The sequence below is a fragment of the Nelumbo nucifera genome, chromosome 4 (assembly GCF_055504915.1).
Source record: "Nelumbo nucifera cultivar China Antique chromosome 4, China Antique-T2T, whole genome shotgun sequence".
NCBI lineage: Eukaryota > Viridiplantae > Streptophyta > Magnoliopsida > Proteales > Nelumbonaceae > Nelumbo > Nelumbo nucifera.
In genome coordinates, this window is record NC_142652.1 from 12135880 (window position 1) to 12153452 (window position 17573).

General features: G+C 34.8%; 1 protein-coding gene across 9 annotated transcripts; it reads left to right on the top strand.

The window, feature by feature from the left end:
• Positions 1 to 2419: 2419 nt before the first annotated feature.
• Positions 2420 to 14493, top strand: LOC104607892 (uncharacterized). 9 transcript variants are annotated; one of them, XM_088903024.1, is made up of 8 exons: positions 2420 to 2572; positions 2839 to 2936; positions 5325 to 5421; positions 6610 to 6878; positions 7018 to 7124; positions 7495 to 7627; positions 7764 to 7958; positions 14001 to 14493. In XM_088903024.1, the coding sequence occupies exons 3-8, from the start codon at positions 5391 to 5393 to the stop codon at positions 14283 to 14285; spliced, it is 1020 nt and encodes a 339-aa protein (XP_088759150.1). In that variant the 5' UTR covers positions 2420 to 2572; positions 2839 to 2936; positions 5325 to 5390; the 3' UTR covers positions 14286 to 14493. The 9 variants fall into 9 exon arrangements, with proteins under 9 accessions (XP_088759150.1, XP_088759153.1, XP_088759157.1 ...); XM_088903027.1 differs by having other exon boundaries at positions 5337 to 5421; XM_019199554.2 differs by lacking the exon at positions 2420 to 2572 and adding an exon at positions 2584 to 2725.
• The last annotated feature ends 3080 nt before the right edge of the window (positions 14494 to 17573 follow it).

Sequence of the window (17573 nt, forward strand, 5' to 3'; positions counted from 1 at the left end):
CAAATGGGCAAATCCATGTTGCCACAATTAAATAATAAAATTCAAAAATAGATAAAATGCAAAAAAATATATAGAAATTAAAAAAGGGAACATTTTTAACATCATATATTCGGCATATTAAACAATAATGAGTATGATAAATAATAAATATTTATAAGGTAATCGGTTATTGATACTAAATGAGTTGAAAATAGGTAAATTTAAGATAATTGATGCATTCAATTCTCTCTCATTAAATCTCAACATTTAAGATATTAACTTGCATTCATCTTCATTGAATCATGTATTTAAGTCATTTTTGTTTCTTTTCATCATTAAATTATATTAATCAAATCCATACATAATAAATTAATAATTACAATAAATAAAAACTTATACTTTAAAATCTACCTAGAAAAAAATAGTGTTTTCATCTAGGTGGTGGTAAAAAATTAAACCATTTTGGGTCAAATGGGCCAATCCATGTTGCCACAATTAAATAATAAAATAAAAGAATAGATAAAGTGCAAAATATGTAGAAATTAAAAAAAAGGGAATAGTTATAACATCATATATATATATATTAAATAATAATAAGTATGATAAATAAGAAATATTTTTATTAATGATGAAAATGGAATATAAAATTCAAGACCAATTGGAAATAAAACTATTTTCCTAATCTCTCATTAAATCCCATATCTAATGTGCATTCTCTCATTAAATCCTATATTTAAGATATACTTTTCTCATCATTAAATTCTATTAATTAAATCCACAAAGTTAATTTTAATAGTATAAATATAAATATTTTGAAAAGTAGTTTGAAAATAAACCATTTTCTTCCCTCTTGGTGGTGGGTAAGCAATTTAACCATTTAGGGTCAAATTGGTTAATAAATAACATCATAATTAAATAATAAAAAATTAAAATAAATAAAACATATGATACAAAAAAATATAATTATGTCAAGCAAAAATTAAGTGTAATAGATAAAAATTATTTATATAATGTAGATGAAATATATAATTTAAAACTAATCCCAATGCAAATTAATCTATTTTCTTATCTAGATGGTGGGTCAACAATCCAACTTTTCAATGAAACTCATGATATCATAATTGAAATAAAACATTTTGGAACATTTCTAATATTATATATCCATCATATTAAATAAAAACACTTGTTAAAATAAAAAAATATTTTTATTTGTGATAGCAATGAAAAACAAAATTTAATAATAATAATAATAATAATTTAAAAATTTCATGTGCAATGTATGTACATATTTACTAAAAGCATTTAATCGGATTCGAATTCGGATATTAATTTTCAATATCTATCGGATATTGAACCAAATTCGGATATCGGATTTTATAATCATATTCGAATTCGGATATTACCTGATCCAATTCGAATTCGATCCGTTTACACCCCTAATAGGGATAGGATTAATTTCAAAATCGAAATCAGGGACGAAAAATATAATCCTCCAAACCCACCCCACTGCCATTCCTAATCTCATCCATCAGGGGTTGTGAAGGGCCAAACTCTTTCCGATATCATATATTTCCGGCATCATAGAGTTTTCCCCATCGAATATCGTATGGAATTCGAATTCGAGTATGTCTTTATTAGAATGGCTCCGTGTACAGGCGTGAGGCCCCAACCCAGCTCAGCCCATATTGGATTTTAACGTTTGTTGGGCAAGTACTCCTCAGACAAAGATGTAACAGTGGATCCCATAACTCTTCAGCAGGCCACTCATGGCCAGTTGGTGACCTACTGATTTAACTACCAAGACTGGCACCATATTATTTATCTTTTGGTAATTAAAAACCCCATATTATTAAATTATTAATACCCACAGAAACCCATGCCCCCATCAATTATTTTTATCGAGTTCAGATCTGCATCTCACAAGGGGGCGCCCCACATCACATTCTCACTGTATATTGAGAACATCTCCCAAATGATACCATCTACTTTGGGAGATATTTCCAATACACGGTGAAAATGTGCTGTAGGACGTTGTGAGGCGCAGATGTGAACTCGTTTTTCACCAAATGCTCTTTAACCAACAATCCAACATATTCCATTTCGGTTCAACTGTCCTACTAGATCTGCTTTCGCGAGGGTTGACTGCACCGTATTGACTGGACTATTGGAATATAGTTACTGATTGCCAGAATCTAGGGCCATGGAGACAGAGAAATCCCCCAATGCCAAATAATCGGACAAAAGAAATAATCCGAATATGTTAATTGATTGGAAGGGTAAATTACTGAAACCTTCCACCAATTACCATTGCTGAAATCACTTTTGAAGTTTGATCAATATGTTTGTTTTTTAAAATTTCAAATTTATCTTTATATCAATCGCTTTATTTTTTAAATTTGTCTTTCGTATCAATCATTAACAACTTTAAACTCTATTTTTGTTATTGTTCATGAAGTTCGTAACTTTATATTGTGTTTTTATTTTTTATAAAATCAGCTTCGGTATTTTAGACATTTTCGCGCCTTTTGTAAGTGAGGGGTGATTGCAATTATCACATTTTAGGAGAGATTTCAACACCGATCAAAAACTTCAGGCAGGTTTCACCAAATTGCCCTAAAAAAAGAAATAAACACGAAAAAATTTATTACTGTGCTCGGCGGTCACATGCGAATTTCCGTGCCAGCCGGCTAAGGTCTGGCAATCAAAAGATACGTCGAGCACAACTGCGCGCTTCGCCGGTTACAAAGTAAAATTATTAACAATCACACAAGAGATAGATACAGACGCAGGCGCACACACACACACACTCTCTCTCTCTCTCTCCATATTAAATTCCCTAATTCCCTGAAGTCTGCTCAGATTCAGTGATGCTACTTAAGTGATGATCCCTCTTTGATTCTCTGAAAATATTTGCATCCACATCTCCGGTTCTCCGACGCCTCGCTTCATCTGTTCCGGTAACTCGTTTATATCTCTTTCTCTATATCCGTATTATACCTTTCTCGAATTACCTGTTGATGGTTTTTAGTTTGCCCTAATTGAGCTTATATTTCTCACTACTTGGATATTAAATCTGTTGAGGAAATGGTAGAATTTGTGTTGAAACTGCTTTGGAAGAATTAGATCTGTTGGATAAGTAAACGACGTGATCTTGTTTCTCTTTCAGTTTTAGATTTGCCACGTTATATTTTGCCTTTTGTTTTTATTTGGGAATGCCGACGCTTGTTTGGCTACAGTTTTTTCATCATGTAGATCTCTGTTGTTTTCTGCATTATCGAGTTTGTTTTGTCTTTTGGTGGTTTTAGTGCGTTTGTTTTATCATTTTTTTCGTTACTAAAGGCACATAGGGCTACTTGTTTATGTTGATTAGTTGGGCTATATCATATATGGCTGTCTCAAATTCTCTTACACAAATTGTGTGATTAACTACCCTGTTGATATCGTTCTTGTTGTATTGTGGTCATCCGCATCTCGTTGTAGTTCTGCTGCAAATTTAAGTTTCAGATTTGGCATTGCTACAAGGGATCGATGACATGAATATGAATCATGGATGTGTTCCGCTAGGCATTGCTTTGCTTTGTTTGGCTGGTGCATATAAACCCGTCTTTTGGAATATGTTAATCTTTTTACTGATAACCGATGCATGATGCATCTAATAATTTAATGAAGTGATAATTTGTTCTAACCTATATATAATATATATATATATATATATATATATATATATATATTGTGGTTAATAGACTAAAAAATGTTACCAAGTACCAACAAGGCAACAACAATATTGCATGGGTGGCTAATGTTCATCATCATCTAAGCCTTGTCCAATCTGTATGGGGTTAGCTAGATGAATCTTGTCATGCCATTCTTTGTTGTTTAATGTCATATCCATTGTTAAATGATGGGCAACTATTGTCATTTCTCAACACACTTGGGTTAAGGTGTAGCACATCACTTTTGGGGAATGCCCTCGCGTGGGCACAGAATGATGATTTAAGATCTATGTTTATAAGAGTAGGTCTGCAAGTAGATTCGACTGAATTTGGACAACAAGACAAGGGTATATTTGAATCCAATCTAATAAGAACCCAAGATCTGAATTTGATTCAATATCTGTTGGATATGTACATCTCGGGCTGTCCAGTGACTCAAGTGTGAGAACACAGGTTCAAGACTTCAAGTATGAGAGCGGCAAGTTTGTGTAGAAAAGTATGTTAAAGGTTAGGACCGTATCCACCACTCCCAAGTCCCCAGATAGCTAGGACCAACATTGGGTAATGACCTTATTTGACGGATATGCACAACATAGATTTGAATATGATTTGTTTATATTTCCGAATATCTGATTTGAATTGAGTTCAATTTGATTGAAATGTAAGTAAATTATATAAAATAAATATAAACACAAAATCTATACCATAAATGGAAAAAACACTTTATCTAAGCCCCAAATCCAATGTAATTCTAATTCTAGAGAATTTTAATACTAAAAAACGATATTTTATCTAAGAGCATTGGATTGATCATAATGGGTTGAATCAAATAGTAGTATCCAAATTTGATTTGATTATTAAAAGGATTATATGTTCAAATCTAATTAGATCTGAATATGGCCAAATGGATATCCAAAACTGACTTACAAATAGGATTTGAATTTGAATTGGACTAATTCAATCAATTTACAACCATACATAAGAATTTTGCAGAAGTTTTAGTGCTAGCCGCCAATTGAAGACAATCTTCCTCCTTTATCCAAGCTTTGGATTGGCAGTGTAAGACAAGCTTACATTGGCAAAGCTGCATGGTTAGCTAATACTAAGGACTTAATACCCCAAAACGTTAACTGTGTTACCAAATTTATAACTTTGTCGATTATTGGGCTTCTCCATCCTAACTTATCAGAAATATTAGTTTGTAGATCTAAAGATGCTACTCAATTTGCAATACAATATTGTTTGTTTGCTTGTTTTTTTTTTTTTAATTTCTTGTAATTTGGTTCATTTTTTGTATGTATATGAGTACTATAATCTGGTTTTTAATTTCTCGTAATCTGGGGTCATCTGGTTAATTTTTTGTATGCCATCTGGGGTCTTGGGAAGGGTAGACTGGATACAGACCTAACCTAGCATTTTTTTTTTTTGCAAAAAGCGGTTGCTCTCAGACTTGAACACAGCCCGTGATTTTACCATTACACCAAGTAGTGGCCCCTTTACAGTGAAAAAGTGCACTTTTCTAGTTAATACCTTCATATGTATGACTATGGTCACATAAGGTTTTGATATTAGGACAAACATGATATGCCAATGATTGTAATTAACACTAATGTGGAGTCCAATGCCTTATAGTGTTGGTGACAGCCAGGATGCCCTGATAGAAACAAGAGAGGGAGGGAGGTCGATGCCTTGACAGCTATGGATAGGCTTGAGAGTGAACGAGCCATTGGTCAGAGTCCAGTACCCTTCTATCATCCTGGTTTGGTTGTATTTTTATTTGATCTAATATTTGAAGTAAGTCAACCAACCTATCTTTATTTCAGTTTGGTTACACAACAGCTGTAAAGACCAATTGGCTTTGACCTGAGCTATAACCCATTATGGGAATTCAACTAGACTTTAGTTTTTAGCTTGTGTTCATGGTTTGAGGTTGATATTTGCAGTGGATTTGTGTATGATTTTTGACCCCTTTAGCATCTCATAAAGGATCTTAGGTCTTCGGCATCTAAAATAAACATCTTGTTCAGGTGGATTCCAAGATTGGCCAACTCTCTTGTGGATCTTTCTGCTAAGGAGAGGAGAGCCTTGTTAAACTTGGTATAGTGATGCTAATTTCTTGAGTAATGTTTGGGGGGGGGGGAGGGGGTTTAGGGGCTTTTGTTTGCCTTTAGCTGCTATTTGGTTTATGTCTTTGAATTTGTCTTCCCTTCTTTTGGGCCTGCGTGTACCTTTCTTGTCCTTACTGGTTTATTTTTTCGAAGAAAGTATGGTAAATTTACTTAAATAAGAGAAAGATTACATGAGACATCCAGATAGATAGGCATTCCCATCAATACAGTAAAGGACTTTACATTGAAGAACCAGCCAATCCAATAGAAAAATCAGAATAGAATGAAAAAGATTAAAACAAGGAGCCCTAATTACACTTAAAAATAGACTTTCCCACCCAAGAAAGCTTAAAGAGAAACATGCAAAGAAGCCATTTCCGCAGATGCCCATGAACCAATACTTTCCGTCACAAATTTCAAGATCTCTTCCTCCTATGGACTTGTCTCATAGACCCTTTGATTTCATTCCATCCAGAAAGGGCACATAATTGCAGCTGGTATTTTTCAAATATTAAGCCATATTTTCATTAGTTTTTGTGCAATTTTTTGTGTAATGTGATTTCTTTTGTGCTCAGCAAACAAATCTGTGAGCCTTGTATAATGTGTGTGTGTATATATATATAACTTAGAGTTCAATTGTTGCCATCTATGTAGGTCATGTTTATTTTTCTCTGTTTACTTGTTTCCTTACTTATCCATAGATTCATTGAGTGTCTACTTTCTGCTTTCCTTAAAAAACTTTTCTATGATGGTTGAATGTTAAATTACTTACTTTTGTGTGTTTGCTTTCATATTTCTGAGCCCAATAGGGATGTCTCAAGCCCTGAAAGATCTCAATATGCTACCAGGATCTGAGAGGAAAAATGAAAGTTCTAGTAAGGGGATTACGAAGCTTTGTGCTGAGAACACCAATGAAAATCTTGACAACTGGCACAGGCAAAATCCTGCTTCTTTGTCTACAACTCTGGTAAATGAAGGTGAAGCTGTGAATGGTGCAGTAGAGGTAGGAACTTCAGAGATAGAGTATATAGAATCTGAGAATCTCACAGATCTAGAAGATGTGGATGCAAGTCTCAAGGTATGGGTTACTCTGCTTCCCTTTTGATGCCTTGTTGCTTGGCCCAAAAATCTTGAAATGTTTGATGCTGCTGCTGAGAGTTTCTTTCTGCTGTCCTGCTACCTAAGAATTAATCTAATGTGTTTCTCTTGTTTCTTAGACACTTTTAGTAGGATTGGGCTCCAAGGATTGGGTTTTGGCATGTGAAGCTCTCAATAATGTTCGCCGATTGTCAATATTTCACAAGGAAGCAATGCTTGAAATTTTGTAGGTTTTCGGTTCTTACCCAGTAATTTAATTTGATTGAGAGAACATTTTCAATAATATATTCTTTAAATCATTAGATATTGCTGTTTACTATAAGGTATGCTAGCTTAGGTGCATCAGCAGATAAAACCCTTTACCTCCCCCTTCTTGACATTTGTCCAGGTGAAGACTTTATAAATTTCAAAGGGTTGCACAATTACTGAAACACTCTGCTGTCATTTTACTAATTCACAGAACACCCTTCTGTAGACACATAACAAAGAGAGTGGGGGCCAGTGTTCCTTTTCCCTCTTTCTTTTGGTGGTTCAAGTTAGGTAGCTTTTTTCATTCTCGATTTTAGAGTTCTCATTCTTTGTCCTTATATGATCAGGGAGAGTGTGATCTCACTTGTTGTAAAATCCTTGAAAAATCCAAGAAGTGCTGTTTGTAAAACTGCAATCATGACAGCCGAGGATATCTTCAATGCATACTGTGATCAAATAATTGATTTGGTTGAACCTCTAGTAAGTTTTCATCTTTAATTCATAATGGATCAATTCATTGTCTTGTTTTATGATGAGCATATGATGCCCATCCTCATTCGTTCTTTCATTTGTTTGGTTTCCTTATTGTTGCTCTATTTGTGTCGTCTGGGTCCAGCTTGTACAACTTCTTCTAAAATCTTCACAAGATAAACGCTTTGTCTGCGAGGCTGCTGAAAGAGCTTTGATAGCAATGACCACATGTGTTTCTCCTTCTCTGTTGTTACCAAAGTTGCAGCCATATCTTAAGCACAAGAATCCTCGAATACGAGCAAAGGCATCGATGTGCTTTTGTCGAAGTGTTCCACGGATGGTAAGATCTAGTTTTTCTTATTTCCTTATTTTCTCAATTGGTCAAGCTTATGAATTGTTTTTTTTTCTCTTTCTTTCTATTTATTTATCCCAGATAAATGAACTTTTCTCTTTCAAAGTAAATAAAAACATTTTCTTTTCTAAGTTTTAGTTTATTAATCATAACTCTAGATGATCATTTCCAGTCCTAGGCGTATACTAAATGAGAACACGCTTCTGGACCTCAAAATGAAGTTCAAAGTTTGGGTGGTTCATTTCTTTCCTTTTCTTGATTTTCTCCTAGCAAAATCTTTTATTTTGTAAAGTCATAAACTATGTGTGATATCCACATAAGTGGACTTCAGGTGTTGAACTTGTGCACGTATTCCTCACTTCCAATAATTTTGCAAAGCTTTGGAATTTCTTCCATGATCAAAATTAATTTGTGAAGGCATTAAAACCAAATACCCCCAACAAACAAAAAAAAAAAAAAGAAAAGAAAAGAAAAAGGCTATTGATTACTTCCTACTGGCTCTTGATGGCTGCAAGTTGGCCTACTTTGATTCATATATGAACTCGGGATATTTGGAGGAACATTACACTAATAAAAAAACATGGTGTTTTTAGTTGATTTCATATGATTTGATCAACTTCATCCAGTTGGCATTAAATGGGTATTCATTCAGGCTATGGAGGTAGTCTGTATGATTGATGAGGACTTTATATGGGTATGAGAAGCCTCTACAATATATAATAAGGAAGGTATTTAAGTCTGTTATATATCAACTCCCTGGTGCTTCTTGTGGAAAGAATGTGATCTTCCATCAGATTTCTTGCTGTTGTGTGTGGATAATGATTGAGATAGAGTATATAATGTTCATCAGTTAAGTTAATGACCATGTGGTTTTGAATTTCTTGGACAATCACCTTAATAACAGACTTTGGTGAAATAAACTCTTTGTCAAAGAAAGAAACTGTGTATCTAGATTTAAAAAGTGAGTGATTAGCCAATCACGAATACAGCATGCCCATAATATTTTAAAGAACTTCCTCCTTTGAAATGTGATGCCCTTCGAAGATTCTCTGATTCCTTTCACGCCAAACTGCCCAGAACACAGCTGCAGGAACAGTGTTCCAAGCAACTTTTCCAGCCTCACTTAGACCCTTTAGCCACCAAGCAAGCAAAAAACTCTTCACATCACAAGGAAAACACACCTTAACCCTGAGCAATTCCAGAATTTTCCCCCAAATCCAGTGGGTGAGCTCACAGTGGATCAGCAGGTGATTGGAGGTTTCTGTGCTTTTATTGCACAAGACACACCTTTCATCCTGCACTTGAATGCCCCTTCTAACTAGGTTTTCTCTAGTCTGAATTCTGTCTAACACCACTGGCCACACAAAAAAAAGACACTTTTGAAGGGACATTCCTTATCCAAATCTTCTTGTCCGGGAAAACAGAAGACTCCTCCCTTGTCAGGCTGTTATAGAAAGATTTGACAGAGAAAATTCCTGAGTTTTCAAATCTCCATTTTCTTTTGTCCTCCAAATCTCCATTCAATCTGACATTGTATAAAGTCTGCAGAAAACTTAGGAGAGAGTTACCTCCCAATCATTCAGGTTTCTACGCAATTGAGGATTCCACACACAGACCCCATTCTGCATTTCCAAATAATCTGCCACTGTTGCATTCTTGTCCAATGTTATCTCAAACAGATCAGAATATCTGTCCTTGAGAGGGCCATCTTCGCACCAAAAATCCTTCCAGAATAGAACTCTTAGACCATTCCCAACCTCGTACTTTATTCCTTGTAAGAACTGTGGTTCAATTTTTTTTGAACTGCCTTTCAGATTGAGCAACCATATGAGGATCTAGAGTTACCAGTCTCCCAATCTCTCACTGCCGGCCCATACTTGGCTACGATTAGCCTCCACAAACTGTTCGGAGGATCATTAAACCTCCAGAGCTATTTTCCTAGCATAGCAGTGTTGACTTCCTTTAATTTTCTAATGCCCATACCTCCTTGATTTTTGGGTTGGCAGACTGACTTCCACTTCACCAGATGGCATTTATTTTCCTCCTCTCCATAAATTTAAAACAACAACAACAATAACTACTTATTTCCCATGTTTAATTTTCCTCAAAACTCAGTCTCCAATTAAAAATATCATTATTGGAATCAATTGTTTGATTCTTAAGAAAAATGCATCACTTAAACTAATATATTCTGATTTTGAATTTGAAGCCCAGATGTCTTTACTAATGAACTTCATGAGAGACATCATCCTTATTGAGCAAATAAGTTTCTGAATTTCCTCCCTCTTCCTTCTCAATAAGCTGATTGTCACTAAATGACCGAGGTTCTTCTTTTCATGGTTCTTTCTTTACTGAGATCAATTGCACTGTAGTTCTCTATTGGTGGTCAGAGCCTGGATCCTGGAGTTTGAGTCCTCATCAAAGATGGAGGTGGACCCACCAACAACTCTGACACTTGTGTTGTCTGGTGTAAGGTATTTATTGCAGAAGAGGCCAATAGAGTTTTTCGGCACATTCTTGGATAAGAAAGATGATATCCAAGAGACACTTGTCATGTAACTGAGGTGGAACATTAATTTTTGAAAGCAATAAATAATGAAAAATCAAATAAATCACAAAATTTAGAGGGTTAAAGAGGGTAAAGAGAGGGACTGTTGAGCTGGACAACTGCATACGTGTGTGCATGCGGTCGAGTTGGTTTGATCTGGACTATGGTTGGGTTGGGCTAGGATTGTTAGGTTCAGGCTAGGTTTGGATTACCCAAGGGCTAGGCCTAGGCCCAGCTCAGGACAAAAAATCTAAGCCCAGCCCCATGTAAAATTGTAAAATTTCAGGTTGGATTGGTTTGGGCTTAGGTTGGGCCTGTCCAAGTTCCCTAACATCAGGTCATGGTCAATCCTAACTCCAATTCGGGTGGTATTTAAACCCTGGCCCTAACTTTAACCTTAATCCAATTCAATCATATTTGGTTTGGGTTTGGTTTGGCATAATTTCTTCACTTTTTGTTTTCAAAAAATATTTTATTTTTAGTGATTAAAGTTATTAATGAGATTATGAGCCTAATGGCTGAAAAAGTTGTGGATTAATACATATCTATATAGTAAAACAAGGTTGTCCACACTGCCTTGTTTTTAGTTAAAACACGATTAATATTTTTATGTTTAGTTGATTAAAGTTATATGCCCATATTCAATCTATTTATAAATAGACCAGATATGGTTTCATGCCTATCCAATTTGATACAATCTGATTGGACTCTGTTAAATATATATGTTCATATTTACTAAAAGCTTATATTTTATATATTTGTAAAGTTGATTTGAATGTTGTATTTAAGTTTCATACAAGTAATTTTCAATTCATTTTACTCATGAAATACAATATTAAAGCCATTTTTGATTCATTTTATTTATAAGATATAATATTTTAATCATTTTAAATTTAACTTCTTTATACTATTCAATATCCAATTGCAAACCAAATTCTAGTTGAATATATTTGATAGTTAAGATCCTATTCAATTTCAAATATCAATGAATCAATATTGTCTCTACCTATCATCTGTTTGCAGCACTACCCCAAATAATAGTCTTCATGTTTCATCAATACCCCATGCACATAATGGGATGCAAAATGTGGTGTGGCCTTATCAAATTATATCACCTGTGGTGTGCTCATATCAAATTTGTGGTGTGCCCATATCAAATTTGTGGTGTGCCCAAATCATTTTTGGGTCAAAAGTCAAATCATTTATATAATGTTTTGCATGGAGTCATTATGTCACAACAGGAAGTAAAATCAATGGGAAAAATAAAATAGAAATTATTAATTTAATGCTTACTATTTAGTATCGTAATTAATAATTATTATAAGAAAAAACATTATACTTTTTTTGCTCAATAACAGAATCAATTTCATTAAAAAAGAGGAATTTTAGTACAAGAAGAAAGGGGAGGGATAAACACTCTTAGCCCTCCCCAACAAAAGCATTACAACACAGCCCAAAATATATTATTTCTTCCCACCCCTTGTTAAGCAAGTGTATCATTAGACTGTCCTGTATACTGTACTGTAAATTAATCATTCAATTTACGTGGACCATCCATTCTGTCTACTTTACCAAACATTAAAAGCCTTTTTTTATTGGAATTTACGCCAAGAGAGTATTAGGAGTTTGGGTTTCCTCCTCACAGGTCTGTGTGAACTGTGGTGAGAGGACCCCTCACCTCCCTGCTTTCCTCTTTCTATTCCTCCTTATATTATATATATAGATACCATAGTATCTTTTTCTTTTATCTATAGTGAATAAGGAACTGATTCTTGATCTTAAAGGCAATATAATCTCAAATGGTTGAGCTGACATTAGGTGTACTGTGAACTTCACAAAAGCAGGATAGGCTGGATCAATCTGGTGGATGAAATTTAGAAGATCGATGTCCTGTAGTGTTCCTCTAGTGATGCTCATTAGTTGGCACAGGCCTACTGTGGGCATGCAGTGGTTGTGATTCAAAATGGAAATAATAACATGACTGTTTTTTATTTTTTTATTTTTTTTTGTTTTTAAATTAGCAACTCTATCAATATTACTATGTGGTAAAGGAAAATACCCCAACATCCAATTGAGGATTGATTTGGAGGAAGGAGAGCTAAACGCCTATGCAAAAATTGTAGGATGCTCAGTCTTTATGGCTCCTCTAGGAGCCAACTCTAAGGATCATAGTTTATGGAATCCAATTTTAGAAAGTTTTTTTAAGAGGCTGGCTGTTTGGAAAAAAGGACATATCTCTTTCGGGGGGGGGGGGGTAGAATGTTTTGGAAGGCAGAGGCATGAGACATGGTACTAAGATCTCCCAATGTGTGAGGTGAAGCTTCATTAGATCTTTTTTTCTTTGATTAAAGAACCTGAAGTGAACAAAATAACTATTGATACATATACTATTGTTTTATATAAGAAGAATGCATAGATAAAAAATATATAAATATAACATCATATAAACAAGGACTATAAAGTAATGGGAGCTTAAAAAATTATTTGAATCTTCAAAATCCTTCAAGACTATTGCAAATATCTTAATGTAAAACAAAACCTTAATGTAAAAACCTTGAGGCTCAGTTTTGGAAGAGTGTAAATATAAATATGTACAGTGCAAATACAAGGCTTAGAAATACCATACACAAGGTTGTTTTGCACTCAACATATTTGTATTTGTGCTCTTCTCAAACTGATCTCAAGTAACTAAATTGGTAACTTACACACACACACACACACACACACACACCGAAAACTTAGAATTGGTCTTATAATGACAATCATACTTCATAGTCTTCATTTAGGGTATAACACCCTTGTTCTTGACAGAAGGCATATCAATGTATGGGTATATCTTTTTATGCTTTTAGGTATGTGCCTCAGGGGTAAGGCTGAGCCTGAGGCGCTTTCCTTAGCCTTGCCTCATGCCATATGCCATGAGCCTCACGTGCCTTTTGAAATACTGGTTAGACAATAGTACAGAAAAAACCTCTCTCTACTGAATTGTTGTCCAAAGCATATCATCATTTTTTCAATTGTCCCTTCTTCCTCCCATTTGGTCTTTATCACTTTTCTAGGTCTTTTAGTGATGTTGTTGAAGTTTGCAAGTTGATAGACCCCAATCCATTAAATAGTTTTTCCTTAAGATGAAATTTCAATGAGAGTTTGGTTGTTGTGTGTCCAAAAGGTTCGTTCCTTATTCAAATCATTCTGGACAGCCATGATTTCTAATTTCACCCAATTTTGTAAGTTTCTATATAATACCATTTAAACTCCTGTTGCTTCTCCAAAAGTAACACCTCTGGAGAAATGAAAAAAGGGGGAAAAAAGAGAAAGAAAAGCCTCTTAGTTGCTTAACAAAATTTGGTGGGATATTGATTCTTTTGTTGAATTGTCTCTAGACCTATTCTAGTGCTCATTTATTTTCAATTAAGTGTCTACTCTAATGCTCATTTATTTTCAATTAAGTGCTGTCCTTCTCTTTGCACACAATTTTGCAGGGAATGGAGGGAATCAATGCTTATGGGATTGATAAATTGATGCAGATAGCTGCTTCCCAACTCAGTGACCAGCTTCCTGAATCCAGGGAGGCTGCTCGCACTCTTCTTTTGGAATTGCAATCTGTATATGAGAAATCCCACATCTCCTCACATAATGCAGAATCTAAGAATTCAGAAACTGGTTCCTGGGAGCACTTTTGTCAGTCAAAACTCTCTCCTTTAAGTGCACAAGCGGTTCTCCGTGTTACCAATGTTGCTAGGGAGGGTCTTGTTTTGGGCTCTTAATATTAGAAGGTATAGGAGAACGCTGTGAGGTTTAATGGTTTTAGTTTCATTTTTTAACTTTCTGGGATTCATTTCTTGTCTTGTTTACCTGTAAATTCTGCAAAATGGTGGTATGTCTCAGAGTGAGGTTGAAGAATGTATTGAACTGGAAATCATATACATATTTCCCCCCAGTATTATGAGTACCTTGTACATCTTTTTTGTTCTCCTCTCCACCTTTTTATTTCATTCATTCTTTCTTGTGGTTTTTTCCTGGGGCAATATTGTTGCTACAGCAAGATTACTTCTTGGTAGACACGACACAACAGTCTGAGACATTCAAATGGAATTTTGCTCTGGTTCTGTTGTTGTCAAAAATAGGCGTTTCATCTTACAGATGCGTGATATTATGAACTGATTAGACGAGGGTGGGGGGTGGCCGGTGGATAGAAATAGGCAAGAAGCCTCCTTGGTACAAAGGGTCTGAAAGGAAAAAGCTGAAGTGAGATGCTGCTTCCTGTTTGTTTGGGGCCCTCTACCTAGTATTTTCCTTTGTGACTAATGGTGTCTAAGGAGCAGATATATTTATTTTTTACAGCTAAGCAAGCGTGATATAATTTCCAAAGATGACAAATTCAACATTAATGGATTTCTGGAATTTGTGGAGAGTTTTTGCTGACAATGGTGTAGGAACTAGGCCATGGCAACCGGATTCACCTTTTCATCATTACTATGGTATTGGGTTCCTAAAGCCAGCAGAACAAGCTTCTGAATTAAAGCTAAATTAAGCTCTAAGGTCCTGTTTTGAGCTCCTTGCTGGGTAGAGGCAGAGTTCCACAGTGGCTATAGAAAGTAGAAAACTAGAAATTTCTCCCTCTGATTTATAAAACCTATTTTCGTTCCTCACATTTGTGGTGTTTGGTAACGGTTCTGTGAGAGCGTTTCTGCTGTTTCCGGTGTTCCTTCAGAACAGAAAATGTTTGACAAAAAGGGAAAAAAAACAAAAGAAACGAACCATTCCCGTGTAAGAACATCACCCAAAGAATGTATTTTTTGGGAGTAACAAATCAACGCTCTCAAAAAATACGTTCCCTGGGAACTTGCGGTTCCCACAACGTCCATGTCCAGTAACGAACATGTGTGTGACATTCCAACGTGAGAAAAGGGGGCACTTTTGTCATTTTGTGCAAAATGATAAACTCAAGCCTTAGAACAGGATTCCTCATTCGCTCGATCACAAAGACTGCTGCTGCACAACCCAGAAGAGAGCTGAACGTTCTCGCTATGCGAAGAACTGGACGACGAGCGATTAGAACACATCTCCAACAATATTTTTCTAGCCAGAATCACATAAACAGTACGGTTGTCTTCCTGCCCATTGCTGTTTCCTTGTTTTAGACTTGTGGATGCTTTGTTTTGTGGTCCTTTTATCTATTTCTCCCAAACTCATACATCTCCCAAACTTTTATCTATTTTCTTTTTTTATTGGATATCATGAAATGTGGTTGAGCTTCCATCCGAATTCGATTCGAATATTTAATTTGATTCGATAGATATTAATATCCGATATTCAAATTAATATTTAATATCCGATTGATATTAAAAATTAATATTTGAATTTGAATCTAATTAAATATTTGAATATTTAATTTGATTCGAATTTGACTAATTAATTAATTTATGTAATTAATAAACATATAAATTATTTATATAATTTAATTATTATATATATAAATTACATAAAACATTTAAAAATTTTATATATTATATATAAGAATTAAATAATCGGTCGAATTCGGATATTTATCGAATTGAATTAGGTCATATCCGAATTCGAATCCGATTAGCTATTTGGTATGAATAGGATATTCAAATTCGACGGATTAAATATTCGAATTATCCAAATTTGATTTGTTAAATATCAAATTTAAAATTAAATTTTCAAATACCGTTGACACCCCTAACCACCATGAACTAACCATCGAGACATCAATAATTGCTACGTGAGATTGAATTAACATTTCAATCGACACTGCTAAGAAGTTCATGTTCTCTCGTTCTCAATAAATCTCGTTAGGTTCTCTACTTCTCTAAATCTCATTGTGGTGAGTATGAGCTCGCTAACTGTTATCTAGTGCCAACATCTCAATCCATTAATATTAACTTGGTTAGCACTACGTTGTGCACCAAGATTACAGATTTACAAGCTACAGGAAAAAAAAAAACTAAAAAAAAGTAATTATTTTAAAATTTAAACACCCTGTTGGCTGTTGCTCCGTGTATTTCATAATTGGACCGAATCTATGACCAGATCCATGGCCTTAACTCTGAAATGACCTTTTATGTCTTTTGCTTGAAGTGGGCCTTTCAAGTCTAGAATATCTACTAAAGTAGGAGGATTTGGTGCCCTCACACCATATCGAAACAAAAAGTAGGAGGATTTGGTGACTATAATTATTAATTATTTAATACTAATCGAAAGGCTAAAGAAATGCCATCTTTGGTCAGACTCAGACGTGCTTGTATGGGTTTTGTGTATTGAAGGGCTTAGGACTTGAGACCACCGTTGTATGCCTTTGTTAAAATTGACTGAATTTCACGTACTTTTCATCTGATATAGGCTAAATATCCTGAATCAGAGAATCTCTCCTCCATAGCACAAACAAAAAGTGTGTATGTGTGATAACAAGAGAACCTTTTAACACTGGGCATCTACTCACCGTTCATTTTTTCACTTACCTGCGTATGTAGTTTTCACTTGCCCGGATAATTTCTATTACAGTGTTCTTGGCCTCAACAGGTTACTAATGGAGAGGTGGGAGGGAGAGACCGTAATCAGTGCGTGCATAAGCAATTTATCCGCCTTCTAGGAGGGTATTTTCTGAAAAATTCACCTACTGTGTAATCCAATATAACAACATACGAATGCAGGGATCATGATCAATTACCCAGTTAACCAGCTTATCCCTGCGGCGAATGAATGGGCCTAAATAACTGAAGATGACCCTCTTCAATTCTATTATCTATATATTAAAGAAAGGTCGTTAGGCAACAATTCTCTCCCTTTAAACACGTGGCATCCTAAAATTTAATTAAAGTGGGTTCATCCACTCCTAGAAAACTATCAAAGTGGTTACTTTCAGTCAAACAAATTTGAATTTTAATCTTAATTAAGAGCCTGTGGTTCAAAAACTGATTGTGCTGTAAATTATCAAAATTTAGTGTAATTAGAAAATCTATTATAACAACAATATTCAATAATTAAATACTGATTATTAATAAGAATATAAGAAAATAATTATCACCATT